Consider the following 27,878-nt stretch of genomic DNA (forward strand, 5'->3'; position numbering starts at 1 on the left):
GAGGAGGAGGAGGAGGGGACAGTGACCGGTATGTGAGGAGGAGGGGGGGGACGACAGTGACCGGTATGTGAGGAGGAGGGGGGGGGGGGGGACAGTGACCGGTATGTGAGGGGGGGGGGGACAGTGACCGGTATGTGAGAAGGAGGGGGGGGGGGGGACAGTGACCGGTATGTGAGGAGGAGGGGGGGGGGGACAGTGACCGGTATGTGAGGAGGAGGAGGGGGGACAGTGACCGGTATGTGAGGGGGAGGAGGGGGATAGTGACCGGTATGTGAGGAGGAGGGGGGGGGGACAGTGACCGGTATGTGAGGAGGAGGAGGAGGGACAGTGACCGGTGTGTGAGGAGGAGGAGGAGGAGGGGGGACAGTGATGGTATGTGAGGAGGAGGAGGGGGGGACAGTGACCGGTATGTGAGGAGGAGGAGGGGGGGACAGTGGACCGTGTATGTGAGGGGAGAGGGGGGGACAGTGACCGGTATGTGAGGAGGAGGGGGGACAGTGACCGGTATGTGAGGAGGAGGGGGGGGGGGGGAGGGACAGTGACCAGTAGGTGAGGGGGAGGGGGGGGGGACAGTGACCGATATGTGAGGAGGAGGAGGGGGGACAGTGACCGGTGTGTGAGGAGGAGGAGGGGGGACAGTGACCGGTATGTAAGAAGGGGGGGGGGAGGAAAGGAAGGTGTCCGGTATATGAGGAGGAGGGGGGGGGGGAGGGACAGTGACCGGTGTGTGAGGAGGAGGAGGGGGGGGGATCAGTGACCGGTGTGTGAGGAGGAGGAGGGGGGATAGTGACCGGTATGTGAGGAGGAGGAGGGGGGGGGGGGACAGTGACCGGTATGTGAGGAGGAGGGGGGGGGGGGACAGTGACCGGTATGTGAGGAGGAGGGGGGGGGACAGTGACCGGTGTGTGAGGAGGAGGAGGGGGGATAGTGGACCGGTATCTGTGAGGGGGGGGGGGGGGGACAGTGACCGGTATGTGAGGAGGAGGGGGGGGGGACAGTGACCGGTATGTGAGGAGGAGGGGGGACAGTGACCGGTATGTGAGGAGGAGGGGGGGGGGGGGGGACAGTGACCGGTATGTGAGGAGGAGGAGGGGGGGGGGGGGGACAGTGACCGGTATGTGAGGAGGAGGGGGGGAGGAGGGACAGTGACCGGTATGTGAGGAGGAGGAGGGGGGGGGGGGGGGACAGTGACCGGTATGTGAGGAGGAGGAGGGGGGACAGTGACCGGTATGTGAGGAGGAGGAGGGGGGACAGTGACCGGTATGTGAGGAGGAGGAGGGGGGACAGTGACCGGTATGTGAGGAGGAGGAGGAGGGGGGACAGTGACCGGTATGTGAGGAGGAGGAGGGGGGACAGTGACCGGTATGTGAGGAGGAGGAGGAGGGGGGACAGTGACCGGTATGTGAGGAGGAGGGGGGACAGTGACCGGTATAGGAGGAGGAGGAGGGGGGACAGTGACCGGTATGTGAGGAGGAGGAGGAGGGGGGACAGTGACCGGTATGTGAGGAGGAGGAGGAGGGGGGACAGTGACCGGTATGTGAGGAGGAGGAGGAGGGGGGACAGTGACCGGTATGTGAGGAGGAGGAGGGACAGTGACCGGTATGTGAGGAGGAGGGGGGACAGTGACCGGTATGTGAGGAGGAGGGGGGGGGGAGGGACAGTGACCGGTGTGTGAGGAGGAGGGGGGGGGGGGAGGGACAGTGACCGGTGTGTGAGGAGGAGGAGGAGGGGGGACAGTGACCGGTATGTGAGGAGGAGGAGGGGGGACAGTGACCGGTATGTGAGGAGTAGGAGGGGGGGGACAGTGACCGGTATGTGAGGAGGAGGGGGGGGGGACAGTGACCGGTATGTGAGGAGGAGGAGGAGGGGGAGGTACAGTGACCGGTATGTGAGGAGGAGGGGGGGGGGACAGTGACCGGTATGTGAGGAGGAGGGGGGGGGACAGTGACCGGTATGTGAGGAGGAGGAGGGGGGACAGTGACGGTATGTGAGGGGCAGGAGGGGGGGGACAGTGACGGTATGTGAGGAGGAGGAGGAGGGGGACAGTGACCGGTATGTGAGGGGGAGGAGGGGGGGACAGTGACCGGTATGTGAGGAGGGGGGGGGGGACAGTGACCGGTATGTGAGGAGGAGGAGGGGGACAGTGACCGGTATGTGAGGGGGAGGAGGGGGGGGGACAGTGACCGGTATGTGAGGAGGAGGGGGGGGGGGACAGTGACCGGTATGTGAGGAGGAGGAGGAGGGGGGACAGTGACCGGTATGTGAGGAGGAGGAGGGGGGGGGGGACAGTGACCGGTATGTGAGGAGGGGGGGGGGGGACAGTGACCGGTATGTGAGGGGGAGGAGGGGGGGGGACAGTGACCGGTATGTGAGCAGGAGGAGGAGGGGGGACAGTGACCGGTATGTGAGAAGGAGGAGGGGGGACAGTGACCGGTATGTGAGGAGGAGGAGGGGGGACAGTGACCGGTATGTGAGGAGGAGGAGGAGGGGGACAGTGACCGGTATGTGAGGAGGAGGGGGGGGGGGGACAGTGACCGGTATGTGAGGAGGAGGAGGAGGGGGGGGACAGTGACCGGTATGTGAGGAGGAGGAGGGGGGGGGGACAGTGACCGGTATGTGAGAAGGAGGAGGAGGGGGGGGGGACAGTGACCGGTATGTGAGGAGGAGGAGGGGGGGGGACAGTGACCGGTATGTGAGGAGGAGGGGGGGGGGACAGTGACCGGTATGTGAGGAGGAGGAGGGACAGTGACTGGTGTGTGAGGAGGAGGAGGGGGGACAGTGACCGGTATGTGAGGAGGAGGAGGAGGAGGGACAGTGACCAGTGTGTGAGGAGGAGGAGGGGGGACAGTGACCGGTATGTGAGGAGGAGGAGGAGGGGGGACAGTGACCGGTATGTGAGGAGGAGGAGGGGGGACAGTGACCGGTATGTGAGGAGGGGGGGGGGGGGGGACAGTGACCGGTATGTGAGGAGGAGGGGAGGGGGAGGGACAGTGACCGGTATAGGAGGGTGAGGAGGGGGGACAGTGACCGGTATGTGAGGAGGAGGAGGAGGGGGGACAGTGACCGGTATGTGAGGAAGAGGAGGAGGGGGGACAGTGACCGGTATGTGAGGAGGAGGAGGGGGGACAGTGACCGGTATGTGAGGAGGAGGAGGGGGGACAGTGACTGGTATGTGAGGAGGAGGAGGGGGGACAGTGACTGGTATGTGAGGAGGAGGAGGAGGGGGTACAGTGACTGGTATGTGAGGAGGAGGGGGACAGTGACTGGTATGTGAGGAGGAGGGGGACAGTGACTGGTATGTGAGGAGGAGGAGGAGGGGGGACAGTGACTGGTATGTGAGGAGGAGGGGGGGGGGACAGTGACCGGTATGTGAGGAGGAGGGGGGGGGGGACAGTGACCGGTATGTGAGGAGGAGGGGGGGGGACAGTGACCGGTATGTGAGGAGGAGGGGGGACAGTGACCGGTATGTGAGGAGGAGGGGGGGCAGTGACTGGTATGTGAGGAGGAGGAGGAGGGGGGACAGTGACCGGTATGTGAGGAGGAGGAGGAGGGGGGACAGTGACCGGTATGTGAGGAGGAGGAGGGGGGACAGTGACCGGTATGTGAGGAGGAGGAGGGGGGACAGTGACTGGTATGTGAGGGGGAGGAGGGGGGGGACAGTGACCGGTATGTGAGGAGGAGGAGGGGGGACAGTGAGCGGTATGTGAGGAGGAGGAGGGGGGACAGTGACCGGTATGTGAGGGGGAGAGGGGGGGGACAGTGACCGGTATGTGAGGAGGAGGGGGGGGGAGGGACAGTGACCGGTATGTGAGGGGGGGGGGGGGGGGACAGTGACCGGTATGTGAGGAGGAGGAGGGGGGACAGTGACCGGTGTGTGAGGAGGAGGAGGGGGGACAGTGACCGGTATGTAAGAAGGGGGGGGGGGGAGGAAAGGAAGGTGACCGGTATATGAGGAGGAGGGGGGGGGGAGGGACAGTGACCGGTGTGTGAGGAGGAGGAGGGGGGGGGATCAGTGACCGGTGTGTGAGGAGGAGGAGGGGGGGGGACAGTGACCGGTATGTGAGGAGGAGGAGGAGGGGACAGTGACCGGTATGTGAGGAGGAGGGGGGGGGGACAGTGACCGGTATGTGAGGAGGAGGGGGGGGGGACAGTGACCGGTATGTGAGGAGGAGGGGGGGGGGGGGACAGTGACCGGTATGTGAGGAGGAGGAGGAGGGGGGACAGTGACCGGTATGTGAGGAGGAGGGGGGGGGGGGACAGTGACCGGTGTGTGAGGAGGAGGACGGGGGACAGTGACCGGTATGTGAGGGGGATAGTGACCGGTATGTGAGGAGGAGGGGGGGGGGGAGACAGTGACCGGTATGTGAGGAGGAGGAGGAGGAGGGACAGTGACCGGTGTGTGAGGAGGAGGAGGAGGAACAGTGACCGGTATGTGAGGAGGAGGAGGGGGGACAGTGACCGGTATGTGGGGAGGAGGAGGGGGGACAGTGACCGGTATGTGAGGAGGAGGGGGGACAGTGACCGGTATGTGAGGAGGAGGAGGAGGGGGGACAGTGACCGGTATGTGGGGAGGAGGAGGGGGGACAGTGACCGGTATGTGAGGAGGAGGGGGGACAGTGACCGGTATGTGAGGAGGAGGGGGGGGGGAGGGACAGTGACCGGTATGTGAGGAGGAGGGGGGGGGGGGGGGGACAGTGACCGGTATGTGAGGAGGGGGAGGGGGGACAGTGACCGGTATGTGAGGAGGGGGAGGGTGGTCAGTGAAATTTTGTTTTGTGCTTTCTCAGGTGTTGATAATTTTCTTTATCTCTGTACAGGGTGATGGAGCGCCCCCTGTGCCTGATCTCTGCGCTGCAGGTTTTCAGGTGAGTTTTGTGTGGTACAGTCCGTGTGTGTGGCTTGTCCTTTTCTCTCTCGGCCCCTGTGTGTGTGCGGCTCGCCCCTCGCTCTCTCTCAGCCCCTGTGTGTGTGTGCGGCTCGCCCCTCGCTCTCTCTCGGCCCCTGTGTGTGTGTGCGGCTCGCCCCTCGCTCTCTCTCGGCCCCTGTGTGTGTGCGGCTCGCCCCTCGCTCTCTCTCGGCCCCTGTGTGTGTGCCGCTCGCCCCTCGCTCTCTCTCGGCCCCTGTGTGTGTGCCGCTCGCCCCTCGCTCTCTCGGCCCCTGTGTGTGTGTGCGGCTCGCCCCTCGCTCTCTCTCGGCCCCTGTGTGTGTGTGTGGCTCGCCCCTCGCTCTCTCTCTCGGCCCCTGTGTGTGTGTGCGGCTCGCCCCTCGCTCTCTCTCGGCCCCTGTGTGTGTGTGCGGCTCGCCCCTCGCTCTCTCTCGGCCCCTGTGTGTGTGTGCGGCTCGCCCCTCGCTCTCTCTCGGCCCCTGTGTGTGTGTGCGGCTCGCCCCTCGCTCTCTCTCGGCCCCTGTGTGTGTGTGCGGCTCGCCCCTCGCTCTCTCTCGGCCCCTGTGTGTGTGTGCGGCTCGCCCCTCGCTCTCTCTCGGCCCCTGTGTGTGTGTGCGGCTCGCCCCTCGCTCTCTCTCGGCCCCTGTGTGTGTGTGTGCTGCTCGCCCCTCGCTCTCTCTCGGCCCCTGTGTGTGTGTGTGCGGCTCGCCCCTCGCTCTCTCTCGGCCCCTGTGTGTGTGTGTGCGGCTCGCCCCTCGCTCTCTCTCGGCCCCTGTGTGTGTGTGCGGCTCGCCCCTCGCTCTCTCTCGGCCCCTGTGTGTGTGTGCGGCTCGCCCCTCGCTCTCTCTCGGCCCCTGTGTGTGTGTGCGGCTCGCCCCTCGCTCTCAGCGTGTGCGGTTTGGCCTTTGCACTCTCGCTCCTCTTTTGTCTGTTTATGCGTTACCAGGAGGAGTTATAGAGGGTTTAATGGTGACCTAGCTGTCACAGGAAGGGGTTAATGTTGATCGCTACATCAGCCTCAACATGGAGTTGCCCTGTAAAGGGGAACCCCAGATGGGAGATGTATAGCCGTGGAGGGGGAGGATAACAATGACTTCCACTAACCTTCCAAGCTCCAGCACTGAGGGCGACAGGAGCAGAGGACGGACCCCAGCTGACTCGCCGAGCGGCCTGAACCGTCACGTGTGAAGCCCAGGAAGCTGCCGGGGGACAGGAGCAGAGGACGGACCCCAGCTGACTGGTCAAGCAGCCTGAACCGTCATGTGTGAAGCCCAGGAAGTTGCTGGGGGACAGGAGCAGAGGACGGACCCCAGCTGACTGGCCGAGCGGCCTGAACCGTCACGTGTGAAGCCCAGGAAGTTGCCAGGGGACGGGAGCAGAGGACGGACCCCAGCTGACTGGCCGAGCGGCCTGAACCGTCACGTGTGAAGCCCAGGAAGTTGCCAGGGGACGGGAGCAGAGGACGGACCCCAGCTGACTGGCTGAGCGGCCTGAACCGTCATGTGTGAAGCCCAGGAAGTTGCCAGGGGACGGGAGCAGAGGACGGACCCCAGCTGACTGGCTGAGCGGCCTGAACCGTCATGTGTGAAGCCCAAGAAGTGGCCAGGGGACGGGAGCAGAGGACGGACCCCAGCTGACTGGCCGAGCGGCCTGAACCGTCACGTGTGAAGCCCAGGAAGTTGCCAGGGGACGGGAGCAGAGGACGGACCCCAGCTGACTGGCTGAGCGGCCTGAACCGTCATGTGTGAAGCCCAGGAAGTTGCCAGGGGACGGGAGCAGAGGACGGACCCCCAGCTGACTGGCTGAGCGGCCTGAACCGTCATGTGTGAAGCCCAAGAAGTGGCCAGGGGACAGGAGCAGAGGACGGACCCCAGCTGACTGGCCGAGCGGCCTGAACCGTCACGTGTGAAGCCAAGGAAGCTGCTGGGGGACGGGAGCAGAGGACGGACCCCAGCTGACTGGCCGAGCGGCCTGATCCGTCACGTGTGAAGCCCAGGAAGCTGTCGGGGGACGAGAGCAGCTGGATGTCGCCCTCAGCATTGAAGCCCGGAAGGGAAGTGGACGTCCCTGTTACCCATCCCCTCCCCAGCCATACTGAAAAAAATCACCTCCCTGCCAGGGTGCCCCTTAAGTGCAGTTTGGAGTGTGTGTGGGAGTGGGGGTCTCATCAGGTGACTGTCACTGCTGGAGGGGCTGACAGCAGATAACGAGCGGTAACCTTTAGTTTCTGGCAGGATCCCGTCTGTGAAGCAGGAAGAGCCTGACATCCTGGTGTGATACTGGGAGGAAGGATCTGGCTGGGAGGAAGAGGATGGTGGTGGGAGTAGTGCGAAGGTGGATGGGGGGGGGATAGTGCGGAGGAGAAGGGGGAGTAGTGGGAGGGATGAGGATGGTAATGGGTGGTAGGAATGCGAGAGATGAGGATGGTGATGGGGGGTAGTAGTGCAAGGGAGGAGGATGTGGGGGAATAGTACGCAGGAGGGTAGTGGGAGTAGTGCTGAGGAGGATGGTGGGGATGGGAGTAGGGCTGAGGAGGATGGTGGGGATGGGAGTAGGGCTGAGGAGGATGGTGGGGATGGGAGTAGGGCTGAGGAGGATGGTGGGGATGGGAGTAGGGCTGAGGAGGATGGTGGGGATGGGAGTAGTGCTGAGGAGGATGGTGGGGATGGGAGTAGTGCTGAGGAGGAGGATGGTGGGGATGGGAGTAGGGCTGAGGAGGAGGATGGTGGGGATGGGAGTAGTGCTGAGGAGGATGGTGGGGATGGGAGTAGGGCTGAGGAGGATGGTGGGGATGGGAGTAGTGCTGAGGAGGAGGATGGGGATGGGAGTAGTGCTGAGGAGGATGGTGGGGATGGGAGTAGTGCTGAGGAGGATGGTGGGGGGAGTAGTGCTGAGGAGGATGGTGGGGATGGGAGTAGTGCTGAGGAGGATGGTGGGGATGGGAGTAGTGCTGAGGAGGATGGTGGGGCTGGGAGTAGGGCTGAGGAGGATGGTGGGGATGGGAGTAGTGCTGAGGAGGATGGTGGGGATGGGAGTAGTGCTGAGGAGGAGGATGGTGGGGATGGGAGTAGGGCTGAGGAGGAGGATGGTGGGGATGGGAGTAGTGCTGAGGAGGATGGTGGGGATGGGAGTAGTGCTGAGGAGGATGGTGGGGATGGGAGTAGTGCTGAGGAGGAGGATGGGGATGGGAGTAGTGCTGAGGAGGATGGTGGGGATGGGAGTAGTGCTGAGGAGGATGGTGGGGATGGGAGTAGTGCTGAGGAGGATGGTGGGGATGGGAGTAGTGCTGAGGAGGATGGTGGGGATGGGAGTAGTGCTGAGGAGGATGGTGGGGCTGGGAGTAGGGCTGAGGAGGATGGTGGGGATGGGAGTAGTGCTGAGGAGGATGGTGGGGATGGGAGTAGGGCTGAGGAGGAGGATGGTGGGGGCAGTAGTCCAGAACCCTCTTGTTTTTTCTTGAGCTGAAGTCAGACATTGAGACAGCAGCAATGAGCTCCTGGCAGACAGCAGCGCCCGTCCTGTATACTCCTTATCCCCTCCAACGTGTGTGGGGTTAATCACCTTTCATGCCGCCATGTTGTGTATGTCTGTAGAGACACCGGAGCGCACGCGTCGCGCATTCCGACGGGCCTCTATCTCCGGCGCCATGTTCTGGGTGGCTCGTTGTCGGCTGGCTGCTAGCCCAGACCTATTTATACATATCAATGGGAAATGATCAGAACTACTGTACACAGCGTCTCTGGGGACTGGGGGTTGTAGTGAACTGGGACCTGGGGACTGTGGAAATAATCAGAGCTGCTGTCATAGTGAACACTAGGGATTGGAAGGTGCTCCCCTCCGCCTGTCCCAGACCATGCGTCCGACGTATAACAGAGCGGCTGATAATCTGTATGTGGTGCTGACCGTGTATAGCAGGGGTACTCAACAACTTTTAGTGTAGGTCACTTACCGGGGTCTATTGTCAGGTGAAGGTCCGAGCTGAACATCAGTAGGAAAAAGTGTTTTGTTAACGTTTCAGAAATGTTGTCGAACTATTTACATACAGAATTGCTGCTTATTAGTGGGAAAACTGGCATTTTTTTTCTCTATCACCAGCCCTTATATAGTGCCCCTGTGCGCTCCCCCAGTAGTATATAGTGCCCCTGTGCGCTCCCCCAGTAGTATATAGTGCCCCTGTGCTCTCTCTCCCCCAGTAGTATATAGTGCCCCTGTGCGCTCCCCCCGTAGTATATAGTGCCCCTGTGCTCTCTCTCCCCCAGTAGTATATAGTGCCCCTGTGCGCTCCCCCAGTAGTATATAGTGCCCCTGTGCGCTCCCCCAGTAGTATATAGTGCCCCTGTGCTCTCTCTCCCCCAGGAGTATATAGCGCCCCTGTGCGCTCCCCCAGTCGTATATAGTGCCCCTGTGCGCTCCCCCAGTAGTATATAGTGCCCCTGTGCTCTCTCTCCCCCAGTAGTATATAGTGCCCCTGTGCTCTCTCTCCCCCAGTAGTATATAGTGCCCCTGTGCGCTCCCCCAGTAGTATATAGTGCCCCTGTGCGCTCCCCCCGTAGTATATAGTGCCCCTGTGCTCTCTCTCCCCCAGTAGTATATAGTGCCCCTGTGCTCTCTCTCCCCCAGTAGTATATAGTGCCCCTGTGCGCTCCCCAGTAGTATATAGTGCCCCTGTGCGCTCCCCCAGTAGTATATAGTGCCCCTGTGCGCTCCCCCAGTAGTATATAGTGCCCCTGTGCTCTCTCTCCCCAGTAGTATATAGTGCCCCTGTGCGCTCCCCCAGTAGTATATATAGTGCCCCTGTGCGCTCCCCCAGTAGTATATATAGTGCCCCTGTGCGCTCCCCCAGTAGTATATATAGTGCCCCTGTGCGCTCCCCCAGTAGTATATAGTGCCCCTGTGCTCTCTCTCCCCCAGTAGTATATAGTGCCCCTGTGCGCTCCCCCAGTAGTATATAGTGCCCCTGTGCTCTCTCTCCCCCAGTAGTATATAGTGCCCCTGTGCGCTCCCCCAGTAGTATATAGTGCCCCTGTGCGCTCCCCCAGTAGTATATAGTGCCCCTGTGCTCTCTCTCCCCCAGTAGTATATAGTGCCCCTGTGCGCTCCCCCAGTAGTATATAGTGCCCCTGTGCGCTCCCCCAGTAGTATATAGTGCCCCTGTGCTCTCTCTCCCCCAGTAGTATATAGTGCCCCTGTGCTCTCTCTCCCCCAGTAGTATATAGTGCCCCTGTGCGCTCCCCCAGTAGTATATAGTGCCCCTGTGCTCTCTCTCCCCCCAGTAGTATATAGTGCCCCTGTGCTCTCTCTCCCCCAGTAGTATATAGTGCCCCTGTGCGCTCCCCCAGTAGTATATAGTGCCCCTGTGCGCTCCCCCAGTAGTATATAGTGACCCTGTGCGCTCCCCCAGTAGTATATAGTGCCCCTGTGCTCTCTCTCCCCCAGTAGTATATAGTGCCCCTGTGCGCTCCCCCAGTAGTATATATAGTGCCCCTGTGCGCTCCCCCAGTAGTATATATAGTGCCCCTGTGCGCTCCCCCAGTAGTATATATAGTGCCCCTGTGCGCTCCCCCAGTAGTATATAGTGCCCCTGTGCGCTCCCCCAATAGTATATAGTGCCCCTGTGCGCTCCCCCAATAGTATATAGTGCCCCTGTGCGCTCCCCCAATAGTATATAGTGCCCCTGTGCGCTCCCCCAGTAGTATATAGCGCCCCTGTGCGCTCTCCCCCAGTAGTATATAGCGCCCCTGTGCGCCCTCCCCCAGTAGTATATAGCGCCCCTGTGCGCCCTCCCCCATTAGTATATAGCGCCCCTGTGCGCCCTCCCCCAGTAGTATATAGCGCCCCTGTGCGCTCTCCCCCAGTAGTATATAGCGCCCCTGTGCGCCCTCCCCCAGTAGTATATAGCGCCCCTGTGCGCCCTCCCCCAGTAGTATATAGCGCCCCTGTGCGCCCTCCCCCAGTAGTATATAGCGCCCCTGTGCGCTCTCCCCCAGTAGTATAGAGACCTCTCTGTGTGCTCTCCAGTATTATATAACCCCCCCCTCCCATATAGCATATAACATAAAAAAACAAACACTTATACTCATCTGGGTCCAGAGGCCGATCTCCCTTTGTCCTGGCGCCGGCGCAGAGACGTCACTTAAGTGCCGGCACCTGAGGCAGAGAGTGGCCTCTTGTGACCGCTGCGGCCAGTGAGGGGTGACTGACAGGGAGGGAGCCAATGGCTGCTGCACTCTGACTATGAGCGCTCATAGTTACTGTACAGAGGGGAGCAACGCCGCTCCGTATACAGGTATACTGAGCTGCAGCGGGGGTCCGTGTTCGCACTGTGGTCTGCCAGTTGAGGCCTCCTGGTGTATATGGTGCCAAGAAGTCATGTGATGCTGCCCCTGGCTGGTACCTTGGTCAGGACTATGAGCGCCCCCTGCTGCACCACGTGTAACTGCCATTACCTGCATTCTTGTGGTGAAAGTCGAGAACCATGTAGTGTCATCCGTATTCCTGATATATATATATATATATACACACACACATACAGGAGGGGGATAATAAGTATATATTACACAGCTGTATACCTACACTTAATGAGGAGATATATACACACTCATACAGGGGGATAATAAGTATATAACACATTGGTGTATACCTACACAGAATGGAGATATATACACACTCATACAGGAGGATAATAAGTATATAATGCACTGCTGTATACCTACACAGAATGAAGATATATACACACTCATACAGGAGGGGGATAATAAGTATATAATACTCTGCTCTATACCTACACAGAATGGAGATATATACACACTCATACAGGGGGCTAATAAGTATATAATACTCTGCTGTATACCTACACAGAATGGAGATATATATACACTCATACAGGAGGGTAATAAGAATATAATACACTGCTGTATACCTACACAGAATGGGGAGATATATACACACTCATACAGGAGGATAATAAGTATATAATACACTGCTGTATACCTACACAGAATGGGGAGATATATATACACTAATACAGGAGGATAATAAGTATATAGTACACTGCTGTATACCTACACAGAATGGAGATATTACCCTCCTGTATGAGTGTATATATAAGAATATAATACACTGCTGTATACCTACACAGAATGGGGAGACATATACACACTCATACAGGAGGATAATAAGTATATAATACACTGCTGTATACTACACAGAATGGAGAGATATATACACTCATACAGGAGGATAATAAGTATATAATACACTGCTGTATACCTACACAGAATGGGGTTATATATACACACTCATACAGGAGGGGGATAATAAGTATATAATACACTGCTGTATACCTACACAGAATGGATATATATACACACTCATACAGAAGGATAATAAGTATATAATACACTGCTGTATACCTACACAGAATGGATATATATACACACTCATACAGAAGGATAATAAGTATATAATACACTGCTGTATACCTACACAGAATGGGGATATATACACACTCATACAGGAGGAGGATAATAAGTATATAATACACAGCTGTATACCTACACAGAATGGATATATATATATATACACACTCATACAGGAGGATAATAAGTATATAATACACTGCTGTATACCTACACAGAATGGAGAGATATATACACACTCATACAGGAGGAGGATAACAAGTATATAATACACTGCTGTATACCTACACAGAATAGAGAGATATATATACACACTCATACAGGGGGATAATAAGTATATAATACACTGCTGTATACCGACACAGAATGGAGATATATACACACTCATACAGGGGGATAATAAGTATATAATACATTGCTGTATACCTACACAGAATGGAGATATATACACACTCATACTGGGGGATAATAAGTATATAATACACTGCTGTATACCTACACAGAATGGGGATATATATACACACTCATACAGGAGGAGGATAATAAGTATATAACACACTCCTGTATACCTACACAGAATGGGGATATATATACACACTCATACAGGAGGATAATAAGTATATAATACACTGCTGTATACCTACACAGAATGGGGATATATATACACACTCATACAGGAGGGGGATAATAAGTATATAATGCACTGCCGTATACCTACACAGATGGGGGATATATACACTCATACAGGAGGATAATAAGTATATAATACACTGCTGTATACCTACACAGAATGAAGAGATATATACACTCATACAGGGGGATAATAAGTATGTAATACACTGCCATATACCTACACAGAATGGGGATATATATACACACTCATACAGGAGGAGGATAATAAGTATATAACACACTGCTGTATACCTACACAGAATGGAGATATATACACACTCATACAGGAGGGGGATAATAAGTATATAACACACTCCTGTATACCTACACAGAATGGGGATATATAAACACACTCATACAGGAGGATAATAAGTATATAATACACTGCTGTATACCTACACAGAATGGGGAGATATATACACACTCATACAGGAGGATAATAAGTATATAATACACTGCTGTATACCTACACAGAATGGGGAGATATATACACACTCATACAGGAGGAGGATAATAAGTATATAATACACTGCTGTATACCTACACAGAATGGGGAGATATATACAAACTCATACAGGGGGGATAATAAGTATATAATACACTGCTGTATACCTACACAGAATGGGGAGATATATACACACTCATACAGGAGGATAATAAGTATATAATACACTGCTGTATACCTACACAGAATGGAGAGGTATATACACACTCATACAGGAGGGGGATAATAAGTATATAATACACTACTGTATACCTACACAGAATGGGGATATATACACACTCATACAGGAGGAGGATAATAAGTATATAATACACTGCTTTATACCTACACAGAATGGAGATATATATATACACTCATACAGGAGGATAATAAGTATATAATACACTGCTGTATACCTACACAGAATGGGGAGATATATACACTCATACAGGAGGGGGATAATAAGTATATAATACACTGCTGTATACCTACACAGAATGGAGAGATATATACACACTCATACAGGAGGAGGATAATAAGTATATAATACACTGCTGTATACCTACACAGAATGGAGATATATATACTCATACAGGAGGATAATAAGTATATAATACACTGCTGTATACCTACACAGAATGGAGATATATATACACTCATACAGGAGGATAATAAGCATATAATACACTGCTGTATACCTACACAGAATGGGGAGATATATACACACTCATACAGGAGGAGGATAATAAGTATATAATACACTGCTGTATATCTACACAGAATGGATATATATATACACACTCATACTGGAGGATAATAAGTATATAATACACTGCTGTATACCTACACAGAATGGAGAGATATATACACTCATACAGGAGGATAATAAGTATATAATACACTGCTGTATACCTACACAGAATGGGAATATATATATATGAATATATATATATATATATATATATATATATACACACTCATACAGGAGGATAATAAGTATATAATACACTGCTGTATACCTACACAGAATGGGAATATATATACACACTCATACAGGAGGGGGATAATAAGTATATAATACACTGCTGTATACCTACACAGAATGGGAATATATATATATATATATATATATATATATATACACTCATACAGGAGGATAATAAGTATATAATACACTGCTGTATACCTACACAGAATGGAGATATATACACACTCATACAGGGGGATAATAAGTATATAATACACTGCTGTATACCTACACAGAATGGAGATATATATACACTCATACAGGGGGGATATTAAGTATATAATACACTGCTGTATACCTACACAGAATGGGGATAGATATATACACACTCATACAGGAGGATAATAAGTATATAATACACTGCTGTATACCTACACAGAATGGAGATATATATACACTCATACAGGAGGATAATAAGTATATAATACACTGCTGTATACCTACACAGAATGGAGATATATATACACTCATACAGGAGGATAATAAGTATATAATACACCGCTGTATACCTACACAGAATGGGGATAGATATATACACACTCATACAGGAGGATAATAAGTATATAATACACTGCTGTATACCTACACAGAATGGAGATATATATACACTCATACAGGGGGATAATAAGTATATAATACACTGCTGTATACCTACACAGAATGGGGAGATATATACACACTCATACAGGAGGGGGATAATAAGTATATAATACACCGCTGTATACCTACACAGAATGGGGATAGATATATACACACTCATACAGGAGGATAATAAGTATATAATACACGGCTGTTAATCCTCCTGGTCTTGGCCTCTGTGCAAGATCTCAATGTTCTCCCCAGCGACATCCCTGAGACCTGAAAGCTGTGGAGATGATGTGCATGAGGAGGGGGGCACAATCCTGCTGCAGGGTCCGCAAACCTGGTCAGGACCCCAGGAAACGTCCGACCTCTGTAACTGCAAACACACTGCACCAGATAGGAACTTCTCTCCTTCTGTTGTATCAGATACTTATATCATGGAATAAAATGTTGGATCTGATGCTTCTTATTCCCCCGTATGTTTGGCTGGACGCTCTGCTGGCTATGCAATGCTCTGCGGTGGTGTTGCAGGTTTTAGATGAGGCTCTATACATTGTGGACGGGATGGGGGGGCGGTATGGGATGTCACTGACCTCACAGCAGGGTTGTAGGGGAAGTTTCCGGCATACAAACCATATTACACTTGCTCCTGCCGTTTAGAGGGATGGTTTACCTGTTGTCAGAGCATGCTGGGAGTTGTAGTTTAAAGTGATCTTTTATCATCTGTGGATTGTGCTGCCTGGGTGGGGCTTCACCGCTACAATGCCACTTAGCCCCGCCCACATCACCACTGTATGCCTCACTCCTCCGTGACGTCATTGCCGCACAGACTCTGCCCCCTCGGCAGCCATTTGTATGGGCCGACCTAGAGGGGTTGGGCCTAATCCTCTAGGCGGGCCCGTTCCACTGATCGTTGAGGGGATGGGGTCTAGACGGCTATGACAGCCGTTGTGGGCGGGGCCAAGTGGTGCTTCAGTCAAGAAGAGCGCCACCTAGGTGACACAATAAGATTACTTTTTACTGGAACAAGCACCACAATGAAATTTACTGCAAAACAGGGGGGGGAGGGCAGTGTCACTGTAAGTGTTTTCTGTGACCTTTATGCCTCATTTTTTCCTCTGTTTCTTCAGATTTTAGATGTGAGGATCGGCATTAGAGCCGGACCCCTGGCCACAGTATGGCCCAGATCTCCAGCAGCAATGGCTTCAGGCAGAGCGTCCCCCCATCCGCTCGCACCACCGGAACAAAAGACGTCGGCAAGGAGGAGGCCTTACAGATGGAGGCGGAGGCCTTAGATAAGCTGCGGAGAGAGAAGAGGCTGCTAGGAGGGAACGCCTTCATCAGGGGACACCCCCGATCTGACGCCAGCCAGGACCTCATGGTGTTCCCGGAGGTGGATGCCCAGAAGACTCTACACAACCTTGATCTTGAGAAGCTTCCCCTGGCCGAGCTAGAGAAGATCCTCCTGGACGACCGCTATGATGAGGTGGCCCCGCAACCCCTGGCAGTAGCCCAGTCGCCGCTCTTACACCCGGTAGTGTCCGCACAGTGTTTTACTCCTTCATTCCAGAGCAGTCAGTGGACGTCGCGGCTGCCATCACCAGTGCCTTGCTCCATACAGCCTGCCTTCTCCGCGTCATACCCGAGGCGCTGTGACCCCTTTCCGAATGGCCTCCACCCCTCCATGCAGCGCAGGGACCCCGTCTTCCTCAGTCTTCCAGCGGCGCCCACCCCCTACCTCCCTTTCACCATGCCAACAAGTGCCCCCTTCTCTGTGAGGGGATCCATGCCGCCATATTCTAGTGTGGTGACTCCTGACATGGCACAGTTATTAGATAAAATAGCCCGGACCTCAGAATTCGTAAGGAACGGGAAGTCCAGCCATGGTCACCCCCAAACCCCCCAAAGCCAGATGCCTGAATCCCCTGTGGAAGGGGCAGACAGCGCCCATGACATCAGCAAGTTTGACTGGTTAGACCTAGATCCCCTCAGTAAACCCCTGATCGACTCTGCGGATCCTCCTCTCAGTGTGAACCGCGAGGCCGATCCCTCCGGGACGTCTGCAAGTGATCCATGGGATGCCGTGTTACTGGAGGAGAAGCCACTCACGTGCCCGTACGCCGAGAGGAAGACTGGGGGCAAATCTCCATCCGGTGCCACAGTCGCCAGAAGCCATTCACTAAACCTGCGCTCAACACACGGCCAGCCGGGCAGGAGTCCGAGCACCGAGGTGAGTGACGTGCCAAGCAGGGTTCCCGGAGGTATCTGGGGCTGTCAGTGTAATAGGGAGGAGCGGGGGTCCTGCAGATGTCAGGGCTCTTCCATATAGTGATCTGTATAATGCGGCTCCTCCGTATAGTGAGGCGGCTCCTCTGTATAGTGATGTATAGTGAGGCGGCTCCTCTGTATAGTGATCTGTATAGTGAGGCGGCTCCTCTGTATAGTGATCTGTATAGTGAGGCGGCTCCTCTGTATAGTGATCTGTATAGTGAGGCGGCTCCTCTGTATAGTGATGTATAGTGAGGCGGCTCCTCTGTATAGTGATGTATAGTGAGGCGGCTCCTCTGTATAGTGATCTGTATAGTGAGGCGGCTCCTCTGTATAGTGAGGCGGCTCCTCTGTATAGTGAGGCGGCTCCTCTGTATAGTGAGGCGGCTCCTCTGTATAGTGAGGCGGCTCCTCTGTATAGTGAGGCGGCTCCTCTGTATAGTGAGGCGGCTCCTCTGTATAGTGATCTGTATAGTGAGGCGGCTCCTCTGTATAGTGATCTGTATAGTGAGGCGGCTCCTCTGTATAGTGATCTGTATAGTGAGGCGGCTCCTCTGTATAGTGATCTGTATAGTGAGGCGGCTCCTCTGTATAGTGATCTGTATAGTGAGGCGGCTCCTCTGTATAGTGATCTGTATAGTGAGGCGGCTCCTCTGTATAGTGATCTGTTATAGGGAGGCGGACTCCTCTGTATAGTGAATCTGTATAGTGAGGCGGCTCCCTCTGTATAGTGAGGCGGCTCCTCTGTATAGTGAGGCGGCTCCTCTGTATAGTGAGGCGGCTCCTCGTAGTATCTAATAGACGTGTCTCTGTATAGTGACTGATAGTGAGGCCGGCTCCCTCGTATAGTGAGTGCGGCTCCTCTGTATAGTGATCTGTATAGTGAGGCGGCTCCTCTGTATAGGATCTGTATAGTGAGGCGGCTCCTCTGTATAGTGATCTGGTATAGTGAGGCGGCTCCTCTGTATAGTGATCTGTATAGTGAGGCGGCTCCTCTGTATAGTGATCTGTATAGTGAGGCGGCTCCTCTGTATAGTGATGTATAGTGAGGCTGCTCCTCTGTTATAGTGATCTGTATAGTGACCGGCGCGCCTCCTTGTATAGTGATCTGATATAGTGAGGCGGGCTTCCTCTGTATAGTGATCTGTATAGTGGAGGCGGGCTCCTCTTGTATAGTGATCTGTATAGTGAGGCGGGCTCCCTCTGTATAGTGATCTGTATAGTGAGGCGGCTCCTCTGTATAGTGATCTGTATAGTGAGGCGGCTCCTCTGTATAGTGATCTGTATAGTGAGGCGGCTCCTCTGTATAGTGATCTGTATAGTGAGGCGGCCTCCTCTGTATAGTGATCTGTATAGTGAGGCGGCTCCTCTGTATAGTGATCTGTATAGTGAGGCGGCTCCTCTGTATAGTGTTCTGTATAGTGAGGCGGCTCCTCTGTATAGTGATCTGTATAGTGAGGCGGCTCCTCTGCTATAGTGATCTGTATAGTGAGGCGGCTCCTCTGTATAGTGATCTGTATAGTGAGGCGGTCTCCTCTGTATAGTGATGTATAGTGAGGCAGCTCCTCTGTATAGTGATCTGTATAGTGAGGCGGCTCCTCTGTATAGTGATCTGTATTAGTGAGGCGGCTCCTCTGTATAGTGATCTGTATAGTGAGGCGGCTCCTCGTATAGTGACTGTATAGTGAGGCGGCTCCTCTGTATAGTGATCTGTATAGTGAGGCGGCTCCTCTGTATAGTGATGTATAGTGAGGCGGCTCCTCTGTATAGTGATCTGTATAGTGAGGCGGCTCCTCTGTATAGTGATGTATAGTGAGGCGGCTCCTCTGTATAGTGAGGCGGCTCCTCTGTATAGTGAGGCGGCTCCTCTGTATAGTGATCTGTATAGTGAGGCGGCTCCTCTGTATAGTGATCTGTATAGTGAGGCGGCTCCTCTGTATAGTGATGTATAGTGAGGCGGCTCCTCTGTATAGTGATGTATAGTGAGGCGGCTCCTCTGTATAGTGATCTGTATAGTGAGGCGGCTCCTCTGTATAGTGATCTTTATAGTGAGGCGGCTCCTCTGTATAGTGATCTGTATAGTGAGGCGGCTCCTCTGTATAGTGATCTGTATAGTGAGGCGGCTCCTCTGTATAGTGATCTGTATAGTGATCTGTATAGTGATCTGTATAGTGATCTGTATAGTGATCTGTATAGTGATCTGTATAGTGAGGCGGCTCCTCTGTATAGTGAGGCGGCTCCTCTGTATAGTGATCTGTATAGTGAGGCGGCTCCTCTGTATAGTGATCTGTATAGTGAGGCGGCTCCTCTGTATAGCGATCTGTATAGTGAGGCGGCTCCTCTGTATAGTGATCTGTATAGTGAGGCTGCTCCTCTGTATAGTGATCTGTATAGTGAGGCGGCTCCTCTGTATAGTGATCTGTATAGTGAGGCGGCTCCTCTGTATAGTGATCTGTATAGTGATCTGTATAGTGAGGCGGCTCCTCTGTATAGTGAGGCGGCTCCTCTGTATAGTGATCTGTATAGTGATCTGTATAGTGAGGCGGCTCTTCTGTATAGTGAGGCGGCTCCTCTGTATAGTGATCTGTATAGTGAGGCGGCTCCTCTGTATAGTGATCTGTATAGTGAGGCGGCTCCTCTGTATAGCGATCTGTATAGTGAGGCGGCTCCTCTGTATAGTGATGTATAGTGAGGCGGCTCCTCTGTATAGTGATCTGATAGTGAGGCGGCTCCTCTGTATAGGTGAGGCGCTCTCTGTATAGTGATCTTGTATAGTGATGTATAGTGAGGGCGGCTCCTCTGTATAGTGATCTGTATAGTGAGGCGGCTCCTCTGTATAGTGATCTGTATAGTGAGGCGGCTCCTCTGTATAGTGATCTGTATAGTGAGGCGGCTCCTCTGTATAGCGATCTGTATAGTGAGGCGGCTCCTCTGTATAGTGATCTGTATAGTGAGGCGGCTCCTCTGTATAGTGATCTGTATAGTGAGGCGGCTCCTCTGTATAGTGATCTGTATAGTGAGGCGGCTCCTCTGTATAGTGAGGCGGCTCCTCTGTATAGTGATCTGTATAGTGAGGCGGCTCCTCTGTATAGTGATCTGTATAGTGAGGCGGCTCCTCTGTATAGTGATCTGTATAGTGAGGCGGCTCCTCTGTATAGTGATCTGTATAGTGAGGCGGCTCCTCTGTATAGTGATGTATAGTGAGGCGGCTCCTCTGTATAGTGATGTATAGTGAGGCGGCTCCTCTGTATAGTGATCTGTATAGTGAGGCGGCTCCTCTGTATAGTGATCTGTATAGTGAGGCGGCTCCTCTGTATAGTGATCTGTATAGTGAGGCGGCTCCTCTGTATAGTGATCTGTATAGTGAGGCGGCTCCTCTGTATAGTGATCTGTATAGTGATCTGTATAGTGAGGCGGCTCCTCTGTATAGTGATCTGTATAGTGAGGCGGCTCCTCTGTATAGTGATCTGTATAGTGAGGCGGCTCCTCTGTATAGTGATCTGTATAGTGATCTGTATAGTGAGGCGGCTCCTCTGTATAGTGATCTGTATAGTGAGGCGGCTCCTCTGTATAGTGATCTGTATAGTGATCTGTATAGTGATGTATAGTGAGGCGGCTCCTCTGTATAGTGAGGCGGCTCCTCTGTATAGTGATCTGTATAGTGAGGCGGCTCCTCTGTATAGTGATCTGTATAGTGATCTGTATAGTGAGGCGGCTCCTCTGTATAGTGATGTATAGTGAGGCGGCTCCTCTGTATAGTGAGGCGGCTCCTCTGTATAGTGATCTGTATAGTGAGGCAGCTCCTCTGTATAGTGATCTGTATAGTGAGGCGGCTCCTCTGTATAGTGATCTGTATAGTGAGGCGGCTCCTCTGTATAGTGATCTGTATAGTGAGGCGGCTCCTCTGTATAGTGATCTGTATAGTGAGGCGGCTCCTCTGTATAGTGATCTGTATAGTGAGGAGGCTCCTCTGTATAGTGATCTGTATAGTGAGGCGGCTCCTCTGTATAGTGATCTGTATAGTGAGGCGGCTCCTCTGTATAGTGATCTGTATAGTGAGGCGGCTCCTCTGTATAGTGATCTGTATAGTGAGGCGGCTCCTCTGTATAGTGATCTGTATAGTGAGGCGGCTCCTCTGTATAGTGATGTATAGTGAGGCGGCTCCTCTGTATAGTGATCTGCATAGTGAGGCGGCTCCTCTGTATAGTGATCTGTATAGTGAGGCGGCTCCTCTGTATAGTGATGTATAGTGAGGCGGCTCCTCTGTATAGTGATCTGTATAGTGAGGCGGCTCCTCTGTATAGTGATCTGTATAGTGAGGCGGCTCCTCTGTATAGTGATCTGTATAGTGAGGCGGCTCCTCTGTATAGTGAGGCGGCTCCTCTGTATAGTGATCTGTATAGTGAGGCGGCTCCTCTGTATAGTGATGTATAGTGAGGCGGCTCCTCTGTATAGTGATCTGTATAGTGAGGCGGCTCCTCTGTATAGTGATGTATAGTGAGGCGGCTCCTCTGTATAGTGATCTGTATAGTGAGGCGGCTCCTCTGTATAGTGATCTGTATAGTGAGGCGGCTCCTCTGTATAGTGATCTGTATAGTGAGGAGGCTCCTCTGTATAGTGATCTGTATAGTGAGGCGGCTCCTCTGTATAGTGATCTGTATAGTGAGGCGGCTCCTCTGTATAGTGATCTGTATAGTGAGGCTGCTCCTCTGTATAGTGATCTGTATAGTGAGGCGGCTCCTCTGTATAGTGATCTGTATAGTGAGGCGGCTCCTCTGTATAGTGATCTGTATAGTGAGGCGGCTCCTCTGTATAGTGATGTATAGTGAGGCGGCTCCTCTGTATAGTGATCTGTATAGTGAGGCGGCTCCTCTGTATAGTGATCTGTATAGTGAGGCGGCTCCTCTGTATAGTGATCTGTATAGTGATCTGTATAGTGAGGCGGCTCCTCTGTATAGCGATCTGTATAGTGATCTGTATAGTGAGGCGGCTCCTCTGTATAGTGATCTGTATAGTGATCTGTATAGTGAGGCGGCTCCTCTGTATAGTGATCTGTATAGTGAGGCGGCTCCTCTGTATAGTGATCTGTATAGTGATCTGTATAGTGAGGCGGCTCCTCTGTATAGCGATCTGTATAGTGAGGCGGCTCCTCTGTATAGCGATCTGTATAGTGAGGCGGCTCCTCTGTATAGCGATCTGTATAGTGAAGGCGGGCCTCCTCTGTAGTACCTATCTGTACTAGTGAGGCGGCTCCTCTGTACTAGTAGATCTGTATAGTGAGGCGGCTCTCTGTATAGCGATCTGTCTAGTGAGGGGCTGCTCCTCTGTATAGTGATCTGTATAGTGAGGCGGCTCCTCTGTATAGTGATCTGTATAGTGAGGCGGCTCCTCTGTATAGTGATCTGTATAGTGAGGCGGCTCCTCTGTATAGTGATCTGTATAATGCGGCTCCTCCGTATAGTGATCTGTATAGTGAGGCGGCTCCTCTGTATAGTGATCTGTATAGTGAGGAGGCTCCTCTGTATAGTGATCTGTATAGTGAGGCGGCTCCTCTGTATAGTGAGGAGGCTCCTCTGTATAGTGATCTGTATAGTGAGGCGGCTCCTCTGTATAGTGAGGCGGCTCCTCTGTATAGTGATCTGTATAGTGAGGAGGCTCCTCTGTATAGTGATCTGTATAGTGAGGCGGCTCCTCTGTATAGTGATCTGTATAGTGAGGCGGCTCCTCTGTATAGTGATCTGTATAGTGAGGCGGCTCCTCTGTATAGTGATCTGTATAGTGATCTGTATAGTGATCTGTATAGAGAGGCGGCTCCTCTGTATAGTGATCTGTATAGTGATCTGTATAGTGAGGCGGCTCCTCTGTATAGTGATCTGTATAGTGAGGCTGCTCCTCTGTATAGTGATCTGTATAGTGAGGCGGCTCCTCTGTATAGTGATCTGTATAGTGAGGCGGCTCCTCTGTATAGTGATGTATAGTGAGGCGGCTCCTCTGTATAGTGATCTGTATAGTGAGGCGCTCCTCTGTATAGTGATCTGTATAGTGAGGCGGCTCCTCTGTATAGTGATCTGTATAGTGAGGCGGCTCCTCTGTATAGTGATCTGTATAGTGAGGCGGCTCCTCTGTATAGTGATCTGTATAGTGAGGCGGCTCCTCTGTATAGTGATCTGTATAGTGAGGCGGCTCCTCTGTATAGTGATCTGTATAGTGAGCGGCTCCTGTATAGCGATCTGTATATTGAGGCGGCTCCTCTGTATAGCGATCTGCTATAGTGAGGCGCTCCGGCTTACATAGCATCTGTATAGCGATCGGTCTAGGAGGCGGGGCTCCTCTGTATAGTGGTCTGTATAGTGAGCGGCGCCTCTGTATCAGTGATTCTGGTATAGTGAGGCGGCTCCTCATGTATAGTGGATCTGTCTGTGAGGCGGCCTCCTCTGTATAGTGATGCTGTATAGGTGCGGCTCCTCCGTATAGTGAGGTGCGTGCTCCTGCTGTATAGTGATCTGTATAGTGAGGCTGCTCCTCTGTATAGTGATCTTGCTACTAGTGAGGACGGCTCCTCTGTATAGTGATCTGTATAGTGCGGCCTCCTCCGTATAGTGAGTCGGCTCCTCTGTATAGTGATCTGATAGTGAGGCTGCTCCTCTGTATAGTGATGTATAGTGAAGGCGGCTCCTCTGTATAGTGAGGCTAGCCTCCTACTGTATAGTGACTCTGATATAGGTGAGGCTGCCTCCTCTGTATAGTGATCTGTATAGTGAGGCGGCTCCTCTGGTATAGTGAGGCGGCTCCTCTGTATAGTGATCTGTATAGTGAGGCGGCTCCTCTGTATAGTGATCTGTATAGTGAGGCGGCTCCCTCTGTATAGCGATCTGTATAGTGAGGCGGGCTCCTCTGTATAGTGATCTGTATAGTGAGGCGGCTCCTCTGTATAGTGATCTGTATAGTGAGGCGGCTCCTCTGTTATAGTGAGGCGGCTCCTCTGTATAGTGATCTGTATAGTGAGGCGGCTGCTCCTCTGTATAGTGAGGCGGCTCCTCTGTATAGTGATCTGTATAGTGAGGCGGCTCCTCTGTATAGTGATCTGTATAGTGAGGCGGCTCCTCTGTATAGTGATCTGTATAGTGAGGCTGCTCCTCTGTATAGTGATCTGTATAGTGAGGCGGCTCCTCTGTATAGTGATCTGTATAGTGAGGCGGCTCCTCTGTATAGTGATGTATAGTGAGGCGGCTCCTCTGTATAGTGATCTGTATAGTGAGGCGGCTCCTCTGTATAGTGATCTGTATAGTGAGGCGGCTCCTCTGTATAGTGATCTGTATAGTGATCTGTATAGTGAGGCGGCTCCTCTGTATAGCGATCTGTATAGTGATCTGTATAGTGAGGCGGCTCCTCTGTATAGCGATCTGTATAGTGAGGCGGCTCCTCTGTATAGTGATCTGTATAGTGATCTGTATAGTGAGGCGGCTCCTCTGTATAGTGATCTGTATAGTGAGGCGGCTCCTCTGTATAGTGATCTGTATAGTGATCTGTATAGTGAGGCGGCTCCTCTGTATAGCGATCTGTATAGTGAGGCGGCTCCTCTGTATAGCGATCTGTATAGTGAGGCGGCTCCTCTGTATAGTGATCTGTATAGTGAGGCGGCTCCTCTGTATAGCGATCTGTATAGTGAGGCGGCTCCTCTGTATAGTGATCTGTATAGTGAGGCGGCTCCTCTGTATAGTGATCTGTATAGTGAGGCGGCTCCTCTGTATAGATGATAGCTGTATAGTGGCAGGGCGGCTCCTCTGTATGAGTGATCTGTATAATGCGGCTCCTCCGTATAGTGAGGCGGCTCTCCTCTGGTATAGCGATCTGTATAGTGAGGCAGCTTCCTCTGATATGAGTGATCGTATAGTGAGGCGGACTCCTCTAGTATAGTGATCGGTATAGTGATCTGTATAGTGAGGCGGCTCCTCTGATAGAGTGAGCTGTATAGTGAGGCGGCTCCTATGTATAGTGATCTGTATATAGTGATCTGTATAGTGAGGCGGCTCCTCTGTATAGTGATCTGTATAGTGAGGCGGCTCCTCTGTATAGTGTCTGTATAGTGATCTGTATAGTGAGGGCGGCTCCTCTGTATAGTGATCTGTATAGTGATCTGTATAGTGATCTGTATAGAGAGGCGGCTCCTCTGTATAGTGATCTGTATAGTGAGGCGGCTCCTCTGTATAGTGATCTGTATAGTGAGGCTGCTCCTCTGTATAGTGATCTGTATAGTGAGGCGGCTCCTCTGTATAGTGATCTGTATAGTGAGGCGGCTCCTCTGTTATAGTATCTGTATAGTGAGGCCGGCTCCTCTGTATCAGTGATCTTGTATAGTGAGGCGGCTCCGTTTGTATTAGTGAATCTGTATCAGTGAGGCGGGCTCCTCTGTATTAGTGATCTGTTATTTAGTGAGGCGGGCTCCCTCTGTATATTCGATCTGGTATTAGTGAGGCGGCTCCTCTGTTATTAGTGACGGCGGCTCACTCTGTATGTGAATCTGTATAGTGAGGCGGGCTCCTCTGTATAGTCGGATCTGTATAGTGAGGCGGCTCCTCTGTACTAGGGATCTGATTATAGTGAGGCTGCTCCTCTGTATACGTGATCGTGTATAGTTGATGAGGCGGCTCCTCTGTATAGTGATCTGTGATTATAGTGGAGGCGGCTCCTCTCGCTATAGTGATCTGTTATAGTGCGGCTCACTCCGTATAGTGAGGCGGCTCCTCTGTATACGTGATCTGTATAGTGAGGCGGGCTACTCTGTATAGTGATCTGTATAGTGCGGCTCCTCCGTATAGTGGATGCTTTATAGTGAGGCCTGCTCCTCTGTATAGTGATCTGTATAGTGACGCGGCTCCTCTGTATAGTGATCCTGTATAGTGAGGTGCGGCTCCTCTGTATATTGATAGCTGCCTCCTCTGTATAGTGATCTGTACTTAGGAGGGCGTCCTCTGTATAGTGATCTGTATAGTGAGGCGGCTACCTCTGTATAGTGATCTGTATAGTGAGGCGGCTCTCTGTAAGTTATGCGGCTCCGTCTGTATAGGGATCTGTATAGTGGAGGCGGCTCCTCTGTATAAGTATCTAGTATAGTGAGGGCGGCTCCTCGTTAGCGATCTGTATAGTGAGGCGCTCCTCTTATAGCATCTGTATAGTGAGGGCTGACTCCTCTGGATGTGATCTGATATATTGAGGCTGCTCCCGCTGTATAAGTGATCTGTAGTAGTGAGGCGCTCTCTGTATAGTGATCGTATAGTGAGGGCGGCTCCTCTGTATAGTGATACTGTATAGTGAGGCGCTCCTCTGTATAGTGATCTGTATAGTGAGGCGGCTCCTCTGTATAGTGATCTGTATAGTGAGGCGGCTCCTCTGTATAGTGATCTGTATAGTGAGGCGGCTCCTCTGTATAGTGATGTATAGTGAGGCGGCTCCTCTGTATAGTGATGTATAGTGACGCGGCTCCTCTGTATAGTGATCTGTATAGTGAGGCGGCTCCTCTGTATAGTGATCTGTATAGTGATCTGTATAGTGATCTGTATAGAGAGGCGGCTCCTCTGTATAGTGATCTGTATAGTGAGGCGGCTCCTCTGTATAGTGATCTGTATAGTGAGGAGGCTCCTCTGTATAGTGATCTGTATAGTGAGGCGGCTCCTCTGTATAGTGATCTGTATAGTGAGGCGGCTCCTCTGTATAGTGATCTGTATAGTGAGGCGGCTCCTCTGTATAGCGATCTGTATAGTGAGGCGGCTCCTCTGTATAGTGATCTGTATAGTGAGGCGGCTCCTCTGTATAGTGATCTGTATAGTGAGGCGGCTCCTCTGTATAGTGAGGCGGCTCCTCTGTATAGTGATGTATAGTGAGGCGGCTCCTCTGTATAGTGATGTATAGTGAGGCGGCTCCTCTGTATAGTGATCTGTATAGTGAGGCGGCTCCTCTGTATAGTGATCTGTATAGTGAGGCGGCTCCTCTGTATAGTGATCTGTATAGTGAGGCGGCTCCTCTGTATAGTGATCTGTATAGTGAGGCGGCTCCTCTGTATAGTGATCTGTATAGTGAGGCGGCTCCTCTGTATAGTGATCTGTATAGTGAGGCGGCTCCTCTGTATAGTGATCTGTATAGTGAGGCGGGCTCCTCTGTATAGTGATGTATAGTGAGGCGGCTCCTCTGTATAGTGATCTGTATAGTGAGGCGGCTCCTCTGTATAGTGATCTGTATAGTGAGGCGGCTCCTCTGTATAGTGATCTGTATAGTGAGGCGGCTCCTCTGTATAGTGATGTATAGTGAGGCGGCTCCTCTGTATAGTGATCTGTATAGTGAGGCGGCTCCTCTGTATAGTGAGGCGGCTCCTCTGTATAGTGATCTGTATAGTGAGGCGGCTCCTCTGTATAGTGAGGCGGCTCCTCTGTATAGTGATCTGTATAGTGAGGCGGCTCCTCTGTATAGTGATCTGTATAGTGAGGCGGCTCCTCTGTATAGTGATCTATATAGTGAGGCGGCTCCTCTGTATAGTGATCTGTATAG

The 27,878-nt window shown here is 52.6% G+C and overlaps 1 protein-coding gene across 1 annotated transcript in view; it reads left to right on the forward strand.

The window, feature by feature from the left end:
- The window catches only part of PIK3C2A (phosphatidylinositol-4-phosphate 3-kinase catalytic subunit type 2 alpha), a 98,572-nt gene that overhangs the window by 1,864 nt on the left and 68,830 nt on the right, over positions 1-27,878 (forward strand). The window contains exons 2-3 of the mRNA XM_069964984.1: positions 4,818-4,865; positions 16,199-17,298. Coding sequence (XP_069821085.1) covers positions 16,246-17,298 — 1,053 coding nt within the window. The 5' untranslated portion in view covers positions 4,818-4,865; positions 16,199-16,245. The remainder of the gene's footprint in view (positions 1-4,817; positions 4,866-16,198; positions 17,299-27,878) is intronic.

The sequence above is a fragment of the Dendropsophus ebraccatus genome, chromosome 4, assembly GCF_027789765.1.
Source record: "Dendropsophus ebraccatus isolate aDenEbr1 chromosome 4, aDenEbr1.pat, whole genome shotgun sequence".
NCBI classification, from domain to species: Eukaryota; Metazoa; Chordata; class Amphibia; order Anura; family Hylidae; genus Dendropsophus; species Dendropsophus ebraccatus.